The 21,027-nt window shown below is 36.3% G+C and overlaps 1 protein-coding gene across 6 annotated transcripts in view; it reads left to right on the forward strand.

The window, feature by feature from the left end:
- Snx13 (sorting nexin 13) overlaps positions 1-21,027 on the forward strand; it is a 106,887-nt gene that overhangs the window by 22,932 nt on the left and 62,928 nt on the right. For 5 of the 6 annotated variants that reach the window (XM_021653696.2, XM_060367133.1, XM_060367137.1 and 2 more), the window contains exons 2-5: positions 10,951-11,063; positions 14,137-14,239; positions 17,166-17,255; positions 18,227-18,348. In XM_021653696.2, coding sequence (XP_021509371.1) covers positions 10,951-11,063; positions 14,137-14,239; positions 17,166-17,255; positions 18,227-18,348 — 428 coding nt within the window. Of the gene's footprint in view, positions 1-10,950; positions 11,064-14,136; positions 14,240-17,165; positions 17,256-18,226; positions 18,349-21,027 lie in introns of those variants that run through there. The other variant, XM_060367149.1, reaches the window with a different exon arrangement.

The following is a 21,027-nucleotide window of genomic DNA, read 5'->3' on the forward strand; positions in this document are numbered from 1 at the left end:
AGACCTTCTAGGTCTGTGTGATTTGGCTGAAATACAAACACACCTTTAATCCAGGATACAGAGGCAAGCGGATCTGAGCTCAAGGCCAGCCTGTTGTAGAGCAAGTTTCTGGTAAAGAAAAGTTTAGGTCCAGGTGTGGCAGTATACGCCTTTAATCCCAAACTATGATGGTAAAGATAGTTTGTAGAAGGAAGCACCCATGTTTGAAAGTGGTGTCTACTTGAGTGGCAGAAACAGTGATGAATCAGAGAAAGACTTGACAGAAGAGGATACACCCAACTCTCACTAGCACAGAGAGGCAGAGGTAGCTACCTAAGGGGCAATGCAGAGAAAGACAGAGAGGAGAGAGAGAAAGCAGTTGTACCAGGAGAAATAGGTTGCAGAGAGAGAACTCAGGTGAAGACCAAATGAGCCAGAGAATGAGAAGGAGCCAGGAGATTAGAACAGATTGTTTGAGTTAGTTTGAGACCAAGCAGAGCAATTCAGAGGCTAAAGGAAAAGGCAGATTGAATAAGTTAGCTGGGAAAGGAGTTTGAGCCAGAACAGCTGAGTTGAACCAGCCAGCTATGAGCTCAGAAAGAACTAGAAAGGGTGAGCTTATTAAGCATTAAGTCTCAGAAAAAGAAAACATTGTAGGCCTAGGTTAGATTGAACAGAGGCTGGAAGCTTCCAGGACTAGGCCTAGGTTAGCAGACAGAGGCAATAATCCTCCAAGACAACAGTTGATCCAGGCGAATAAAAGTTAAACTTCTACAAACCAGCATTTTAAGTTTATATTATCCTCTTTCTCTTGCATGCAGAAGCTGTTTGACTTAAAACTTTCAATATTAAGGCTTAACACATACCTAACTATTGCAGAATCAGTCTGAAATCTCCAAAACAATCTTTTGAAGGGTAGTAGTTTTTATTTCATGTTTACTTTCCTATGCATAAAATAAGATAGAAGATCTCAGTACTTAGTTCCATATCATCAGTCAGTCCGTCCGTCGTCCATCCATCATTTGGTGTTTTGAAGCAGGGTCTCTCTGTGTAGCCCTCGTTGTCCTGGAACTCGCTCTGTAGACCAGGCTGGTCTGGCATTCATTATATCCACCTGTCTCTGCCTTAGAGTGCTGGAATTAAAGGTGTCCAACAGTTCTGTATGAAAAACAATCTTTTTCTTATGCATGAAGTTGAATAGTTGCATGTATGTTGTACCACTATTAACTAATCAAGGAAGTTTGTAACTCAAATTGAGTTTCCTGGGTTGTAAACATGCAGCATATTTAGGTATTACTTATTTCCCTGCAGTGATTACTTGAGAATAAGTGTACTTACTGTCCAAATGAGTATGATTGTTGTGTTTTAAAAATATTTCAGTGAAAGATTTCAAGCCTAAAAGTAGGAAACCTACTATACAAACATAAAAGTAGGAAGAATTATGCACCCAGCACCCTGTGCTGATGTCGGCTCAGGAGCTTATCAGCCCACAGCCTGCTGCAGCCACATCCTTTCACTTTCTCTCCACTAAGAGCCCTGAAGATTATCTTGAAGAAAATTCCAGGTACTTAACTTCATCTTGAAAATACATTAAAACATTCCTTTTGTTAAAACAACTATCATATCATTATAGCAATCAAAAAGTAAATAGAAATTTATAACATAATTTTAACAGTGCTCTAACAATGCTTAGAACTACCAAATTCCCTCCCCCGCTTACTTGCTTTCTTCTTTTTTCCACTGTACTTTGCTTGAAATCAGGTTGAGTAATTTCAGCATGCTTCTGTTTTAATCTACAGATGGCTTCCTGCTCTTACTGCACTGTCATTCTTCTTTCCCCTGGAATTTCAGTTGTTGAAGAAACTGTTTGTTCCCTTTTTTTTTTCCTGCTCTTTTGTGTTCCCACCTTCTAAATTTTGCTTAATTCATTTTCATGGCACTTGTAACATTTTCTTGGTTTTCTGCATTTTTGAAGTAAGGTTTAAATTGGGTTTTGTTTTTTTCCAGCAAGACTTTTTCATAGATAGTGGAGTTTGTATAGCCTTAATCTCTCTGTTTCTGTGCTTTTTCTTTCAAGGATTAACAGATTATTGCTAGACAATTCATTAAGAATTGCAGCACATCCGTCATTGTATGGAATATTTCTTAAAAACCAGAGTTTTTGTCAACATTGATTACCTTGGAAGATGTTTAATTCTCTCCAGCCTTTAAGAATAGCTGGGATACAAAATGAATAAACTATAGTTAATAAAATTAAATTAATTAAAAAATAAAAATAACTTTATTAATTCTAAATAATAATCGTAACAATAATAATAAAGAATAGTGACAGAATTGTTTGTGCATCGTCAGCTGAGCTCACTGAGATAGTAAAAGCGATGTCCGCTTAGTCCATCACAGCCATTGCTGTGACCGAGCCATTGGTGGGAGGTGCTTTTTCTGATGCATTCTGAATCCTCCTAGCTTATATAACTCGGTGGTGCTTGAGGGTTCGTCCTAAAACCATGTCTGCCCTAGCCTCAGATCAGGCAGTAGTCCAGTTAGTCATGCATTTTATTGGAATTGCCAGCATTGCTTTTTATGGAAAGATAAGATACTAAAGCTCTTTAAAAGACAGTAATTTGGTTGCTATTCTTAGGATATTTCCCACTAAAGATCCACTGTCATTTTACCATGCTGTGAGAACACTAAAGGAGTTTGCCTATATGTGGTTATTCTCATTAAGTGTAGTTTTCATAGTTATGTAAACTATTTGTGCTGTTCAAAGTTCATATCTAAAACAAGGTATTTTTAGAGATATGTAGCTCTCACCCATGTCCCCTGTATCCCAACTACCTGGCAGAACCTGTCTGTCATTACCTTTAGAGAGGGACCATTTGTAACTTTCTCTGAGATGACTGATAGCTATGCATATTTTAATAGTGTACAATCTTATTTAGGGAAAATAATTAGAATAAATATGCTGATAGAAAAACAGTTTATTCAAAATAAATAGGATTGTTATTTTTCCTTGTAATAGATTCAGTTAACACATAATTAACTCACAATGGAGATGTTTCTTATCCTCAATATATTTAAATTTTTGCTTTCAGTTATGTTTAAGAGAATTTTTTTTTTTTTTGGATAAGATATATATCAGTGTTATTGCTAAAGAGTTTTAAATTGACCTTAATTTGGCAAAGGGAAAGGTTTATAAATACTGACATGTTTTCTAAATAGTGAAAATTCCTTCATAGCCAATCTCCCCTTAGAAGTATGCATTTTTAACAGCATCTACTAACTGGCATTTATGGCATAATGTAGAGGCGAGGTCATTGTGTGTGTATAGTGTTAAAAAGTTTATTTGTTAAAAAAATTTATGGGGCTGGAGAGGTGGCATAGCAGCTCACAGCACTGGCTGCTCTTCCAGATGATCTTAATGCTAGTGCTCACCTGGCAGCTCATGCTTGTCTGCAAATCCAGTTTCAGGGAATTTGACACCCTCACATAGGCATTCAGGCAGGTAAAACACTGTTGTAAAAACATTGTTGTACACTAAAGAAAGATAAATTAATTATTTAAAATAATATTTACATTTTTATGTGTAGGGCTGTTTTGCCTGTATACATGTCTGTCTCCACATGCATGCCTCATGTTCAGAGAAGCCAGAAGGTGTCAGAGCTCCTGAAATTAGAGTAAATTAGAGTTACATACAGTTGTGATCACTGTATGGGTACTAGGAATCAAACCAGCTTCTCTGGGAGAGCAGTCAGTGCCTTTAACCTCTGAGCCATCTCTCCAGACCTTGTTTATTATTTTTTTTAAGTCTTTATTGACAGTTATGATAAATAGATTTTTGGTGGTTTCTTGATCAGTCTGTTTCCTCCCTCACTGCATGCTAACTCTTGTTGCTCTTTTTGACTTTGAGTATTTGTGGGAAGTCTGCCAGGATTGCTTATTTCTTTACACTCCCATCAGCATTTTATGTTGTTTAATGTTCTTTCTGCATCTGAGAAAGCAATCAAACAGTTTGATTTTTTTAAATTTAATTTTAACACTCAAGTCCTGTCTGGTCCCTAATCCATTGATTCTACTGGTTGCATTATGGGAGGAAGGAGGAAGAATGCAGCTTAACCTAGTTTGTGCCCTGAGTAAATAGCAGCTAGTATGATTTTAGCTATTACTGTACGTGTTGTGCAGGTGTGACAGAGTTGAGAGACTCTAGAGCATGGCTCAGTGGGTCAAAGGTACCGTTGTACACACCTCTAGTTTTCCCAGTAACCCCTCACATTGCTGACCTCTGACCTGTGGATGTGCACATCAGGTATACACGCAATAATAGTACATACATTCTTAAAACCCACCGAATTCATAGTAGCTTGTTTTCTCACAGTTTCTTTATTGTTGGATTTTTGGAATCTTCTTAGCTTGTGTGAGATCATTTATTACTGTTGGTTTAATAAAAGTATTAAGGATTTGTTTGGAAATCATCTATATATATGCAAATAATTGTCTTAGAAAAGTATAAAGAACCAAAGAACCAAAACCTATGTTTTGTATATGTATAATTTACTTATTGTGGTCACCCTCCAGTTGGGATAGGAAGGAGAAACTCTGAGGGTATTTAGCTGTAGTCATGTTCTCCTGCTGGCCAGTTTGCTAGCTTGAGAAGCAAATGCCTGACTGAAATGTCTGTCCTCACAAGGCCTCTGTCCCTGCCTACTCAATGGCTGTATGGAAAATTTATACATGCCATCATCTTTAGGCATCCTCCCAAAGGTGCGTTAGGTCCCTTGAATTGGGGTGAGTGAAGGAACATGTTTGTTCTTCTGTTACTGCACATGAGCAGGGAGGTTGGGCCGTTACCTCAACACTGATACTTCAGATGCTTGTGTGGTTGCTCCCTCAAATCACAGTGGTTAGCTGGGTTGTGCCAGAGTATGTGGAGTTGGCCAAGAGATTGCTGCTATTTTTACGTGTTATTCCCTGGGGAGAAGGAGGCTGGAGTCCTGAATTGGTTTTGTTTTGGAGGGTGGGGTGTTGGCATGGGTTGTACTGGCAGGACCATGTGGTGCTTGAAGCCATATGGTCAGGTAAAGAGGAGCACTTCCATTTAGATTCCCCTTTCACATTCTTTCCCAGTATCCTGCCTTTATTTCTCTAGTCTCTGATCTCTTTCTTTTTTTAGCTAGTAAATGGATTGATATTTAGTAAATTGGCTTCTATATACCAGACCTTAATTACATTATAGTCTTAAAGAAGGCTCGGGTCTCTTGTCAAGATAACATTCAATTAAAGTTCCTAGAGAATAGCTTCCAGCTTACTATAGATAGAGTAAGGTGGGAGGAAGACAGGCTAGGCTTGTGATAATGCCTCTCTTAGGGCTGTTTTGGTTGTTGAACTATATATAATTTTTTAGGTTGGCATGAAATTTGTATAAACTTTGATTCTTGGCCCTATCTGTTTGGTTACCCTCTGTCATGTAATGTATTAAAATATAATTGGGCATTGGAAAGATGGCTCAGAGGCAATGGGCACTACCTGGGTTCGATTTGTAGTACTTACACGGCAGCTCATAGCTTTCTGTAACTCCAGGTCCAGCGGATCTGACGCCCTCATCTGATCTCTGTGAACATCGGGCACACACATGGTGCACATGGAAGCAAGATATCCATAAAAATAACTAAATAGAAAGTTTAAAAATCGATTGGTTTCTGTAGCTCTGGGAATTGTTTATCCCACCTAGTGACTCAAGTCAGAGCCCAAGGTACTTCGTATGGGAACTCTGACAGTTTGTTCACCTGCTGATCAAAAGTAGCTGCTTTTACCTGATCCTGCTTCTCAGTGGCAGGGTGCTCTGGGGCTGACTCTAATGGAATATGCATTTATTAACAACGCTGCTTAACTAATCGGCTATGGACAGACTGACTAGAGAGATGATCTCTTGAGAGTTCTACATTAAAAGATTCTTAGTAATTTTGTAAAAATACATTAGTTTCTATACGTGGTGTATGTGGTAAATTTCAAATTTTCAATATAAGTATATTTGATAGGCATAAACTATCAGAAGATAAATTATTTCTGCTTGCTGATTATATCATGAGGCATAAATGGTTTTTAATTTTATTTTTTGAATCTGAGCCATGAAAGAGTTTTTTGTTTGTTTGTTTTTTGTCTTTTAAAAATATTTTAATAGCTTGGCAGTGGCACAAGCCCTTAATCTTGGGAGGCAGAGGCAGGAGGATATTTATGAGGTTTCAGGCCACCTAGCCTGGTGTACAGAGTGAGTTCCAGCACAGCCAGAGCTACAAGAGAACCTTTGTCTTGGGGGGTGGGGGAACAAAACAAGATCCTCTGCATGTGTAGAGGACTTTTACAAGTCTGTTTTAAACTCTCATTCTGCTTTCTCATTTCTTCTGCCCAGTAATCCTGTCTAGCTTTTTTGTGTGTGTGTTCCACTGAGTTAGAGTTGCTTGTAGGCGTGTGTTTAATACTGGAGTATGAGTAGACACTCAGGCACACCACTGAAGACAAGGACACCCACCCTTCAGTAATCATTATCTGTCAGTAGGTCCTGGGGGGTGGGGCCTCATGGCTTCCTCCCCCATCTGTGATAAAATATTTGGGGAGTCTCATCTTGTGCATGTAACCACAGCTGCAGTGGATGCATGAGTGCAGTGGCTATGTCATGTCCAGAATGCATGGAACTGCTGTCCTCAAGCTCTCATGTTTTTTTTTTTTTTTGGCTTATTCCCTTTTCCATGATGTATATACCCTGAGACTTAGGTGGTTGAGGTAGGTGTCCCATTTATCACTAAGAATTTGTTCTCAGTATTTTAGTCAGTTGGGGATTTCTGCATTAACTGCTATCCACCATTAGGTGTGTGACCTTGAAAATTAAAAAAAAAGTCATTATATCATAATTTCCTTAATATATGTGTGTCTGTACATATATGTATGCACCTCTCTCTTAAGGCACACACGTGTGTGCACACGCGCGTGCGTGCACACACACACACATAGTCTGTAAATTTTTGAATGGGGCAAGGTCTCATATAGGTCAATTTGTCATTGAACTCACTGTTGTTGAGGATGACTTAGAAGCTTATGATCTTCCTGCGTCTCACGTCTGGAGGGTTGGGATTCCAGATGTGTATCGTTTCACCTGGTTGTACATTGGGATCATATCCAGGATTTCCTTTGTGCCGTGCAAAATTTACCAACTGAGCTACATGCATCTGCTCTGTATTGTTAAACTAGAAGTAATAATGATTGCATTAACACTGGCCACTGAGCACGACTCACCTGTTCTCCACAGTGACAGTGTGATCTGGATGAGGAAACAAAAGCATGTGATGCTTACACAGCTCATCAATAAATAGGACACTTGAAATTTGAACTTGGGTCATTTAACTCCAGTGCCTATAATCTTTGTCACAGCATATATGCCTCTACTACACTATTTTCTAAGTTATTCCACAAAACAAATTAAGTGGGATGTAGAGTGATTAGTGGAGTTTTGATTTTCAGACCCTTTTAGATTTTAGAATTGTATGTAATGTTTTCTAGGTCTGAGCTTAGGAAAATTGATAGCTGGATAGCTGCCCTGGGATGGCCTTGGAGGCTGCCAGCTTGAGTTGCGAGGGGGTGCTGGGTAAACCAGCAACCAGTGCTTTATCTGTGTATTTAGCAGAGGCAGTGGCAATATACTAAGGATTATTCTAATGTAAATGACCTCTGTATATTTGTTTTTATTTTTGGCATCCAGTTTAGGTAAGGTTTAGGTGATACTTGTCTTGAGTTTATGATGATTTTTGACATATTGCAAAATTATCCTAAATTTATACTTGATCATTTTTGGAAGTAATTAGAATTTAAAAATTTTAACTAGCATTAGATAAAATTTTTAGTAAAAATATTTTTTTGGATAATGTTCTGCTGTTTTAATAAGGAATTTTAAATTTTAAATTAGCAGGTGTGAAAGGTTAACATCAAAGCAAATGATTACTTGGCTTAATTGGACATGCTTAATTCCATCAGATTGTAGAATTTTAAGTTTTACCCTGGTCCTGGTGATACAGCTTTGTACAGCACTTGCCCAGAGGATACGAAGCTCTTGTTCAGAGAGTTCTATCTTTGGCATTACAGAAAATGACCAAAGCATCATGCACATATAATGAAACTGCAGAAGAAGAAGTAACACAATACCAGACAAAACAAAAGTTCTGTTCTTAGTTAAGCAAAGTGGTTTTTTTTTGTGGACATTTTCTTATGTGTAAGTAGCATCATGAATTTACTCTTAAAGTACTGGAATCTGGTCCATTGTAGTGAAGTGCAAATTCTGTTTGAATGAATGACGAGGCTTTTGTTGTTGATGAAATGAGGAAGTAGAGACTTAGAAGATTCTGTGAACTTTAGGGTATAGTGGTGCACACTTCCCTATAAATCCTGTCCTTGGGGCTAAAAGGAGAGTTTGAGCTAGCCTGGATTCATTCTCTCTCTCTCTCTCTCTCTCTCTCTCTCTCTCTCTCTCTCAAATATATATATTTGAGGCCTGCCTTGGGTATAGACTGTTTCAGCATTCTCCCTCTCGACCCCCATTTCAGAAAATTTGAGATTCAGATTTCAGGTCCTCCTTGGTAACTAATTATTTTGTTAATTACCCTTAGTCATATCAGTAATTGTATTTACTCTGAATTTTCTTAAATCAAATATGACATTTTTACACATGCATTCATTTTTTTTTATCTTGTGTATGTACACACATGTCACAGCATGTGTGTGGCGAGGACAGCATGTGGGAGTCAGTTCTTTCTTTCTGAATGTAGGTCCCAGGATCTAACCCAGGCGGGCAGCCTTGGTAGCAACATTTATCACTGAGCTATCTCGCCAGTCCCTTGAAAATGTGTTTAATTGGGAAAGATTCAACTCAAACACAAGACTATACAGAAGATCTATACAGTTACAACCAGTCTTGTGAATAAGTGTTTGAGAAGGCTCTCTTATCCTCCATTTCAACCTGAGCTAGCTACTTTACTGCTTCAAAAAGTTAGGACTCAATCAACAAGTTATTTAATTGTGAAACTGACAAGCATAAATATGTATATAGAAAGGATGTTACTGCTAACATTAGGTCAGACTGCACTGGAGAGGGTGGGCTGAACAGTGCTAGTGCTTGGACCATGTCTGCTCTCACATTTCCGGCAAGTTTACCAGAGTTTCTGGGGGAAGCAGAGTTTTGGGTGGACCTTGGGAACCAATGTTTATTGTTGCTGGACATCTGGTAATACTGTGGTGAGATGTAGGTGCTAAATGCTGATCTCAGTGATGATCAGGGGGACCAGGTTGCCTCTTGCTTTATTTCCAACCACTGTCCTACTTTCAGTTCTTAGGAAGAAAGACAGGTGACCCCTTGAGTGAAATACTGTTTCTATCTGATTCAGGATGAGAATGGAAAGGCAGGAGAGAACATTAATTAACATTCTGACTCTGGCTAAAAGATGTCATGATGCAGAAAAGGCTAATAAGAATAAAAATAACCAATAGTTGTACTACTCCTGGAAGCAGGGCAGTGGTGATGGCAAGAAGACTCTGATGAAGCACATCTATGTTCTTCATATGTTCAGCTCTGTTATTCAGAGCATATGCTAAGCAAAAATACTATTTTTCCTGTAGGAAGACTCAGTGTCCTAAGTGAATTCTTCCTAAGTAAGTTAACAGAAGTAACACTAAGTGTTACTTTTAAGTAAGTAACAGAAGAGCTTTCTGTTCCTGTATCCTCTAACCACTCAGAGCTGACCGCCTTAGTTGCTTGTTTTCTTGGGGGAGCTGACCCCATCTGATGGACTGTGCTCATTGTGCTTTCTCTCTCCAGAATGTAAGCCTACGGAGGCATGTAAACATGTGTGCCTGTGCTTCTTTGACAAGGCTCTGCTTTGCTACCTAGAGTTGCCAAACCTTGGACTGTGCTTAGCACATAGGAAGCAGTCAGTGACTGGGGAATGAATACATAAAACCCTTCTATTCATAATCGACAATACGTATTGTCTGTGCTGTAGGTTTTGGTTGTTAATTTTGTTTAATGTAACATCTTGTAATGCTTTCTATTCTTTCTTTTCTTTTCTGGTTCAGTGTCTGATTGTTTTGCCTTATAAGACAGTCTTCTCTGTGCTTCTTGATAACAGGAGTGAAACAAATGCCATCTTTGTATACTTCACAAGGCACAGCAAACTTGTGGAGAAACTATTTGAATTGAATATCTTTATTTATTCATCAAAACTTAAACTGCTGAAATCCAGTTTGCCTTTAACAAAGGAAGACTTTTACTGGATAAAACTGTGTGATTCTTTATGACTAGTTTTTCTCTTTTAATAGAGGGAGACCTTGGACATACTTAGTTAAACCGTGGCTGGCTTTGGAGATGGAAGTTGGGATTTTCTGAAGTATATTTTCCTAAGTTTCTATGTAGTATTTGGATAAAATAAAATTGCCATAATTTTCAGTAAGATAGGTTATGTACATTGAAATTTTAATTAAGTGTTTCTTTAGCTTATAAATTTTAAGATTTAATTTTAAAGTATTAGTAATAACTTTGTAAACTAGTCATCCTAAAACTTTTCAGTGAGCTTTTGCAAGTATAAATATTCAAATATTTTATAAATATGTTATTTCTCATACAGATTTTTTCAGTAGTTTATATTAGTATCTCTTATTGCAACTTTGTATTTCTACTTTTTCCCCTCAATATTGTTGATGATATCTCCAAATTTCTTTGTTTCAAATAAATGTCCAAGTATATATTACATTTACAAAAGTTAATATTTTAATGCTTACTAAAATGATACCATAAAGATATAAAAGGAGAAATTTAAAATCATTAGTGTTTACAAAGAGAAATTCAAAACTTCTGAAAAGTTTTTCTGATTTATCCAAAGAATTATTTCTTTTGTTTTTATTTACTTCCCACTCTTTTGTTCCTTTGCTTTATTTCAGGCCAGTCTATCCATATGGGGATGGGGAAGCCTTGGCGTTGTCCTTTTTCTAATAACCTTTGGACCCTTTGTAATATTTTATTTGGCATTTTATATCCTCTGCTTTGTGGGAGGGTAAGTATGTACAGTGATAATTTCATAATTTATGTGTTATATTTTGTTAAAATTGAAACAAAATGATTGAGAACTGGGAATATGATTTAATTGTGAATGTTATTTTCTCAATTTTTTTTTAACCAAAGTTTTAAAAAATACAAGTAAAATTAAGATGTCCATTTGTATGCGGTGGTTATCTTTAAAAATGAAGTTTTAATTACTAAACATGAATATATCTTTTATTGTATGAAAAATTTTAATGTTATTCTTGGTTTAAGATTGGGATTTTATTACCTGTTGTGATATTACAATCTTCTGAGATAACACATCTAGTTTTACATTATAGGAGATACTATTCCATTGATTAGATGTCAAATAATAATTGTGCCCTCAGAGCAATGTTGTTACTTTGGTCCAGACAGTTCAGATAAATACTTGCTTTTGTAGTTTTCTCATTATGGTTATTTGGTTTGCAGTATTTATGATTTCCCTTAAATTATAAACATTTACAAAGAAGGCTCCAGCCGAACTTTATTATGGGTTTGTGCACAGACAGCTGGTATTAGATGTAGATGCAGTATCTTGAGCTGAAGTATTTAGATCTGTTTTAGCCGCAGGAGTCAGGTGACACAGAGTTCAGAATATCTTTAATGGAAACTTTGGTACATAATGTCCAAAACCAAATGTGCAGGTCCAAGGCCCGAAGAGATCTCTAACTACGCAGAGCTGCGAGGTTGTACTTACCTCACAGGGTCAAGGCTGCTTCCACTGACAGGAAGGATTATGCTTTATAAAGAGATGTTTCTCTAAATTTTAGAGTCTAAAATATAGAGATTCTACTAATTTAATAATTAGAATAAGCCCTTTGTCAAGAATGAACAAAAAGTATTTCAAAATATTTCCCACCACTTTGGAAAGTGAAGAAATTGGAGCCTTAGAGAAAAAGGTGAGCACTCTAAGGTGAGAGGCAGTCTCTGTGTCTCTGTCTGTGTGTCTGTCCGTCCCTCTCCCTTCCTCCTCTCATCCCTACCACACCCACTTCCCCTGTTGTTTTTGTGAGATAGGTTTCTCTGTGTAGCCCTGGCTGACCTGGACCTCTATCTGTAGACCAGGCTGGCCTTGAACTCAGAGGTCTGCGTGTCTATGCCTCTGAAGTGCTGGGGTTTAAGGGTGCACTACCACCCAGTTGAGAAGGAATTTTTAACAGTGAATTGCAAACAGAATTTGACAGGGGCAACGTCTGCAGAGCTACTAGAAGTCTTGTTGGCCCCTTTCTGACTTTGCTAATTTATCAAGGAGTAATTTCCAAAAATGGTTTGGATACTTAGAATTCTGTGAAAGTTTAGGTACAGATAGGTTGTTGGAAGGTGTGATGATGATGTTTGCAGTCATGGGCTGGCATCTGAGCTTCTAAGCTAATGCTGTGCCTTGGGTTAGTGTGATTCTGTACTGGCTCGCTGATCCCATTGGGGCTCCCTGTCATAATAAGGGTCTTTTGTTTCCTCTGTAACCCAGTTGAAGAGGATTAGCTAATCAGACATTCTCAGAATGCTCAGTTTGTGGTCAACAAGTTCATAATTTTCAGAATCAAATCTTCCCTTTTTGTGACCTTGATTGTGAGGACTGATTGTCCCTTCAATGAAACTTTGTGTCACTCAATGCATTGCAAATTTTAGCAACAAAACAGATGACATTTTATAAATTCAAAGTCATTTGCTAGTTTAGCTCTGCTTTTTCTTAAGTTTTTAAAGATATGTTTTTGCTGTTTATATAAAGTACACATTTGAAAGGAATATATTTTTCTATGAACAACCCATTTTCTTTGATAAAAGAACTTACCAAGTTTTGAAGTGTTATGTAGTTTATCCATTTAAAATGACGATGATATAGACTTTTCTTAGAGTCAAAGCTAATTCTTTTTTGCAAATATTAAAAAAAATCTACTTTGGCAGTGGGAAAAGCTCAGTGTTTTACTTTGTTTTTTATATCATGGGATATTGTCAGTGCTACATTATTATTTCAGGACATTTTGTTGTATTTATTGCATGGGTTATTTATTTATGAATGTACCTATCTATTTATTTTGGTTTTTCAAGTGGGGTTTGTCTGTGTAGCCCTGGGTATTCTGAAACTCACTTGTAGACCAAGCTGACCTCAAACCTGCCTCTTGAGTGCTGGGATTAAAAGTTTGAACCACCATGCCCGTCTAGGTGGGCTATTTAATAATTTGCAGCCCTTAGATTTTGGTTGTGAGTCCAGCCCTTAATGGTTCAGCCTTTCACCAATCAATTGTAGCTTCTAGTTTTACTTAAACATCAGCTAAAATTATTAACTAGTTGTTTGTAATTACAAGTGTTCTTTGAACTTGCTGTCTTAACTATTGCATCATAGGCTAAGATTAGTGTTTTATCAGTCATCATCTTAAGAGTAACAGTTTAACTTGAATAATTACTTTGTTGTACTTTTAAGTGCTCTTAATTAAACTGAAACACAGGGTCAAACTACAAGGCCATATCTGTCACAGGTGATACTTATTGCCAATTCTGAACACACACTTAGAGACACACAACCCCCATCCCAAACACACAGAGGCTTATATGTATTATATGTTTGGTAAATAAATAATCATATGATTCCTATGGCTTTTTTTTAGACACCAGTGTTATTTTACCCTCTTTCTTCCATATGTGTTGACCTGCCTCTTCTTTGCCCCTTGTTTTGTTTAGGTTTGAATTTTTTTGAGACAGGAAGTCATAACCCTGGCTGGCCTCAAACTCACAGAAATCTGCTTGCCTCTCCCTTCTGAATGCTAGGATTAAAAGTGTGTATCATTCTGCTTGAGACTGAAGGTTTTTTAAATAAAAGTTGTTTGAGTAAAACTTTGAAAAATACTTCATAATTCATTAAATATTTCTAGGTGTTATAAATTTCAGAGCCTAACAAAATTCTGTCAATCTTGATTTCCCAAATATCTAGACTTAATTTTTAAGAAATGGTAAGCCATAAAGTCTGAGAAGTATATTCAGTAACAAATACGATAAAGTATAAAATACGTTATTTTTTAATCTGTAATTACTTTTATTTCCCACAGGGGTTTAGTGGTTACTCTCCTATATGGGAAAACAAACTCAGAAAAATACCTAGAACAGTGTGAACACTCATTTCTTCCTCCAACATCATCTGGGGTTCCTAAGGTATGTCGTGTAGAGGAATGTGAAACCCCACAGAGCAGTGCAGCCATCAGTGTGTTCATCTGCATAGCCCAGCAAGGTTGTCATTCACAAGTGTGTGTACATACTGATGGGCGCTGCTTGATTTTACTGAGAACTTACTGACATCCTAAATGGCATCTTGAAAACTTTTTGTTGTATGTAAGCAAATAGGAATACAAATGCGAGGAAAAGATAGACAGTGGTTAGTTTAATTTATTTTCCTGTCTTAATATCAAACTCATTTATATAATTTGTAAAAATGCTAATGAGTATTTGGTTTGAGTGAAGTAAATTAAATAGAAATTAGAGAAAAAAATGTACACTTTTTGTTTAATTATGTTGAAAAGCATACTTGGCAATTAAGCTACACATGTTTGTGGTTTTAAAAACTCAGGTCTTATTTTGTCATTCTGAATAATTGTATTTTTCTATTACAGTATTGAGTGTTATAAATGAAGTAGATATTGGATTCTGTGGGTACATAGGCCTCACAGTTGCTATATCATCAAGCTTTGGGTCACTCCACTTTTAGATGGAGAGGCAAGTGGTTGAAACTGATGCCAGTGATTTAACCTTATAGTCATATAAACACTAAAATATAGAAGAAGTATAATGTACAGTAGTAGTTTATATTATAGAAACGAAAATATCCTACACCATTCCATTTTATATTCATCAGCTGGTGTTTCATTTATACATTTTATAACTTTTTTTCTTCATAGTGTTTATTGTAATTATTAGTACTTACACGGATTAGTGGGTTCACTGTGAAATTTCTGTATAAGCATGCTTTGATCACATTCACTCTTTGACTTCTTTTCTTCTTTTCTGCCTCTCCCCCACTTCCATCCTCCTCCTCATAGTCCCTCTACACTCTCAGGAGTGTTTTGCTTTTCACTTAGGATATAAACCAAGAAACCTCATTTATTTCTCTTTGTGTATTTGGCTTATTTTGCTTAATATATTATCTTCAAAATCTGCCCATTTTCCTGCAAATGGCCTGATTTCATTCTTTATGGCACAACGGCTGCACTAATTTACTCTTCTGTGAGCTGACCCTGTCTTAGATGCTGTAAGGGTGCTGCAGTAAGCATGGGTGTGCACAGATTTCTGAATGCTGACTTAACGTTTTAAAGATGATATACTTTGGAGTGGTATAATACAACTTTTGTCATTATATGAACTTCTTGTTTTTCTGTTTCTTTAGAACTATTGTTCATACATTTTCTTTGAATTTTGTTTACAAGACTCTCTAAGGAATTAGGCCTTTTCTTTCTTGGCCATTTATAGTTTTCATTCATTTGGGAGGTGCATAACATAGAATAGAAAACATTTTAAGAATTAAGATTTTATATAGTGATAAAGTTAAGACTAGCCATGTTTTTATAATTATTATGAATAATATAAACCTACTTTTGGCTTGTTATTTTAAAATGAGATTTGTAAATAATATTCTATGAAGAAATTTTAGTGGTTCATATTATACTTAAACATTAATTTTATATAAGCTGTGATCAGTTTGCACCCTAAGCAGTATATTATTAAAGGGTTCTTATCAGTGTGAGTATCATAAAATTTGCAGAAACAAACCTAGATGGTACAGCCTGTGTGATCCTATTTCTTGTTCTAGGCAACAAACTTCTCAGTATATTTCTGTACTGAATACTCTGGCCACTTCAGTGCAATGGTATTTGCATTATCTAAACCGTGAAAAGAATCACTGGAAATGTGGTCTAACCTTTTGTGGTGGCATACTCTTTTAATTGTCTTTAATCTCAGCATTTGGGAGGCAGAAGCAGGTATGGTTGAGGCTGGTTGGTCTACATGGTGAGTTCTAGGCTAGCCTGGACTATGTTATGAGATACTGCCTCAAACAAAGGTATACAAAGCAAGCAAGGAAAGAAAGAAGGAAAAGGAAGCAAAGGAATGGAAAGGAAAGAAAAGGGAAAGGAAAGGGGAAAAAAAAGGAAGAATAGGAAAGGAAAGAAAAAAGGAAAGACAAAAGGAAAAGGCAAAAGGAAAGGAAAGGAAAGGAAAGGAAAAAGGAAAGGAAAAGAAAAAGGAAAGGAGCGGAGAGGAAAAAGGAAAAAAGGAAAGGAAAGAAGGAAAGGAAAGCAAAGAAGGAAAGCAAAATGGAAAGCAAAAAGGAAAAGGAAAAGAAGAAAAAAGAGGAATAAAATCATTTTTGTCTTGGGGTTTTTGCTTCAAGATTTTTAAGGGAGCTTGTTAAAGTCTGTAAAAACTTCTGCTAAACCATTGGTTGTAAATAGTGTGTTTTCTTTTTTTCTTCTCTCTCCTGTCATCTGTAGTTTCTTTTTCTTTTGCTTCTTCACTAAGTGATAAGAGCTTCTCTGCTGTTTGGCCCATACTTATTGAAGTGTTATTTGGTGTGTGGCTATATAGTGATGTTTAGATACATGTAAGAGTCTTCCATTTTTTAAATTTATTCCCAGGCTAATGATCATTGTGATGACTACTGAAAAGTAGTGAACTGTTTTCTTTGATTTTTAAAATTGCCTTTAATTAAAATCAAATTTAAAGTAAATTTGTTTGACTATATGCTCCTGGAAGATAGAAAAGGAGGGAAAACTGAGAGTTTCCGTAAAGATCGTAAACTGACGGGTTAGGAGTGTTAACTTCATCGTTTGCAGGTTTGGCTGCGTAACTGCAGTTACTACACCCGTCTGTTTTCAATCACCATTGATAATCTAACGTAAACAAGAAAAGGTTTTGTCCTGGATATCTGATTTTAGTACCCTGAGAAATCAAGTTTGGCTTATATTTATTTTAATAAATTCTTTATTGGCTGGAAAATAAGGGAAAGTATAACAACAAATGAGTTTGAAGCAAACTGGAAAGATCTGAAATCAAAGAAATATTCAGTAACATATCATGATTTTTCCTTAAGTGCTTAGAAGAAATGAAACGAGAAGCCAGGACTATTAAAATTGACAGAAGATTGACAGGTGCCAATATAATTGATGAGCCTCTCCAGCAAGTGAGTTTCAGTATGTGGGATTTCAATTCCATCTATTGTGTTTGATGTAATTTCTTTTGTAAATACTAAGGTATACCTCTTAGCTATTTAAACAATGGCCTGAAACTTTATAATAATGCTGTTGTTGAATTTTGTGCTTAATAATTCTACTTAGTAGGTGCCTATATGAGGTGGTTTATTTAACTTAATAATATGGATTAATTCTGTATTAGAAAAAAGTTTTGCTGACATCTGATATTCTAGTAATTTTGTAATTTGAAATATTAATGTTTCAGTATTGTTGAACAAGCTCAGTGGTTTGGTAAATTAGATGTTTTACTAATTTTTATTTCTTCAAGGTTGAATATCTCTGATTTGATTAAAAATATTAATTATATTTAGATAAAGATTTCCTGCTCATGAATATTTTCTGATGTTTTAATTATATGATCATTATTAATAATTTATACTTTCAGCTTCTACTATTTTATAAATGAACCTGTAGTTAACTTGCTAGAAATCATCATCCTGATGTTCTGAACTAACATTACTGGCTGCATCACATGTGTTGATAAAGTTAAGTTAGTTTCTGTAATTACATTGCAGTAAGTCTGATGAGGACATCTTCAAAACATTTATTTTCATTAGTATCTATCAGCATTATTTAATCCCATCCTGTTGAACCTAGTTGGATTCTTCAGCATGTTACAGCACTGAAAATGTTTTTTTCTTTCCAAACTCTATCTGAATGTAGCTAGTTGTAGGTGATGTGTAGTTTTCTTAAAAATTGGAAGTGGATGAGTTGGGGTTTCAGAACATTTTGTGAAATGCTTTTTTAACATGAGGATTTTATAGTGAAGAGAGGAATTTACTATCACAACTTAAGATATATAGAAGAATATAAGTTGGCAAGTAATATGCCTTAGTGGTTTTTTTTTTTCTGCTGTTAGTTTTAAATCCTAAAAAGATTTTTTTTTAATATTTTGCTATAGGTTATCCAGTTTTCCTTGAGGGATTATGTCCAGTACTGGTATTATACATTAAGCGATGATGAATCATTTCTTCTTGAAATTAGGCAAACTCTTCAAAATGCACTCATTCAGTTTGCTACTAGGTAAGATTGTTGTTTATGGTTATACAGAAAAAGTTCAGATACATCACCTATTACAATAGGGAAAATAACTTAGCAAATGAAAGGGAACTTTTAACTAAAAGGTAAGTAGAATAGTAGACTATTACGGTGGGATAATACCATTACATATTATATACATGAATAGTTATTTCTCTTGGGCATATACCTAAAAGTATATTTAATACTTCACTTATATTTAATATTTTGAGGAAATACAAATTTCCTTGAAGTGTTTGCATTGTGTTACATTTTCATTAGCAGTGTGTGAAACTGTATTTTCTCTGTCTTTGTCAACAGTTGTTACTGTCCATTGGTTAGAGCTACCTAGTAGGAGTGATATAGCACTTCACTGTGGTTTTGCCTTGCATTCCTTTGAAAGCTAGCGTTGAGCATTCTCTTGTATGCTTACTAGCCATTGCATATCACCACTAAAGAAATGTTCAGGCATATCCTTGCTCTCTTTCAAGGAGGCTAAAAGTGCATCAAGTACCTTAAAAGTGGGGTTACAGACCATTGTGAGCTGCTGTGTAGGTGCTGGGAATTGAACTCTGGTCCTCTAGAAGAACAGTCAGTGCTCTGAACTGCTGAGCTGTCTCTCCAACTCTGCCATTAAGACTTTTAAGAAACATTAAGTATATAGGTAATGTATCTAATAGTATATACTGCATACTTTCACCTAAATTTGTACACCTCTCTCTCTCTCTCTCTTTCTCCCTCTCTATTGTTTATATATATGTGTATATATATATGTGTGTGTATATATATATATATATATATGTGTATATATATATATATATACACACACACAATGACATTTTAAGTATAGCAAATATAACAGTGATCTTTGCATTTTCAGTTTATGGTTGAATATAGTTAATTAAAAAAATTTAAAGAAGAAAATTGCATTTTAAAAATTGGATATTTTGGTCTATAGCCATAGATAGGAAATAAAACATATGATGATCAGTAATGAAGGTATCTAAGATGACTTTTTATCTTCTCTTACTCTCTTTTAAAATTACAAACCAGACTGGCTGGCTGAATCTTGGCAGGTCCTCTGGTACTGTCCCTACGGCTTTGGGTCCATGTGTGCCGCTCTGGCGTGTCAGGCAGATACTGCAGCTGCAGGCCTTCCTCTTGATCTTACGACTGTTCTGCTCCCACTTCAGTGATCCCCAAGCCTTGGGAAAGAGGCTGTGATTCAGATGTCTCATTTAGATTGAATTTTTATTTAGTGTATGTATGTGGGTGGATGTGGGTGTGCACGTGTGCGCCTTACACGCAACAGGAGGTTGGAGAACAGTCAGGTCTCTCTTTCAGCTATGTGGGTAGTCGACTGAACTGAGCTCTAGTCTGGGCAAAGGGTGCTTTTATCCACTGGGCCATCTTGGTGTCAGGCTAGTTTCAGACTCTCTGTGTAGCTGATAGTGATGCTGACCTCTGACCCTTCTTCCACCTCCCAAGTGCTGGTACAGCAGGGGTGCACCACCACACTTGACCTCTTCGAAAATAAACTCATCGCTTCCACTATTGTTTGGGAAGTGACCTTAAAACTAACATGTAATAGTACCTGATAGAATAGTGAATATTCAAATATTGTGTTTTTATTGAATTTCCATTTGTGAATTCTGTGTTAGTTTTTATAAAAAGTTTTAATATATATTTGTTGAGAGTGAATGTTTCACTTCACAGGTGAATTTTAGTAAAACTCTTGTTTTTTGAAATGGTTAACATCAGGAGTTCAGTTTTTTTTTTAATATTTCGTACTGTGTACCTTGAATGATATTCTTTAATCTAAGCTCATTTATTGCAATCTAAGCTCATTTATTGCTTTTATTAGAGTCTGATTAAAGCTTTCCACTCTTGCTCTTCATACCAATCATGAAATGGGTCCTGGTGCTTTGTGTGTGCTCACCTAAGGACCGTGCTCAGTACATGTGGAGATACAAGGCCTTTGGGAAACCAGAACCTGTGGTCCACATAGTTTGCAACCCAGTGTAGAATTGAGTCCTGTATGTGATGCTACCGTGCATTAAATAGACATTTTGGTGAGCAGGGCTATTGTTTGGTTGGTAAATGTACACATCTGTAAGTGTCCTTAGAGAGGACAGTTCCTGGAATGTTTCAGAGCTAATGCTTTGATGAGTTTTTAATAAAGGGTATCTGTGCCAGGCTAATATTTTTCTAGAAGTAATTAGTTTTGGTGTTGTTTTGTGTTACTAGTAATGAGTTACATATTGCTTAGAGTTGATAGAACAAGCAAAGTGATTGATCCCTTGCAATCTCAGCCCATAGATTAGTGACATTCTTTGCCCTTTAAAGGCATGTAGCTTGGGAGCAAAAAGAGCTTCTCAGTATAAGGGCTGTTTTAGACCTTCAAGAAGAAAGAGACTAGTGCTTATGTATTGCATATGGCCATTCTTTGGGCACCTGTTAACAGTGTTGAGGACCAATGCTGAATGTATTACTTAGGCACTGTGGGTACAACTGTAAATAAAGCAGACAGACATTAAAAGAAAGTCTGCTTTCCTAAGATTTGTTTTTCTTTTAGCAATGAAAACATTTCACTATAGGTTGTACAATAAGAATGATGGTGCACGACTTCAATCCCAGCACTTGGGAGGCAGAGGCAGGTGGATCTATGTAAGTTTGAGGCCAGCC

This window comes from Meriones unguiculatus, chromosome 1 (assembly GCF_030254825.1).
Source record: "Meriones unguiculatus strain TT.TT164.6M chromosome 1, Bangor_MerUng_6.1, whole genome shotgun sequence".
Classification (NCBI taxonomy): domain Eukaryota; kingdom Metazoa; phylum Chordata; class Mammalia; order Rodentia; family Muridae; genus Meriones; species Meriones unguiculatus.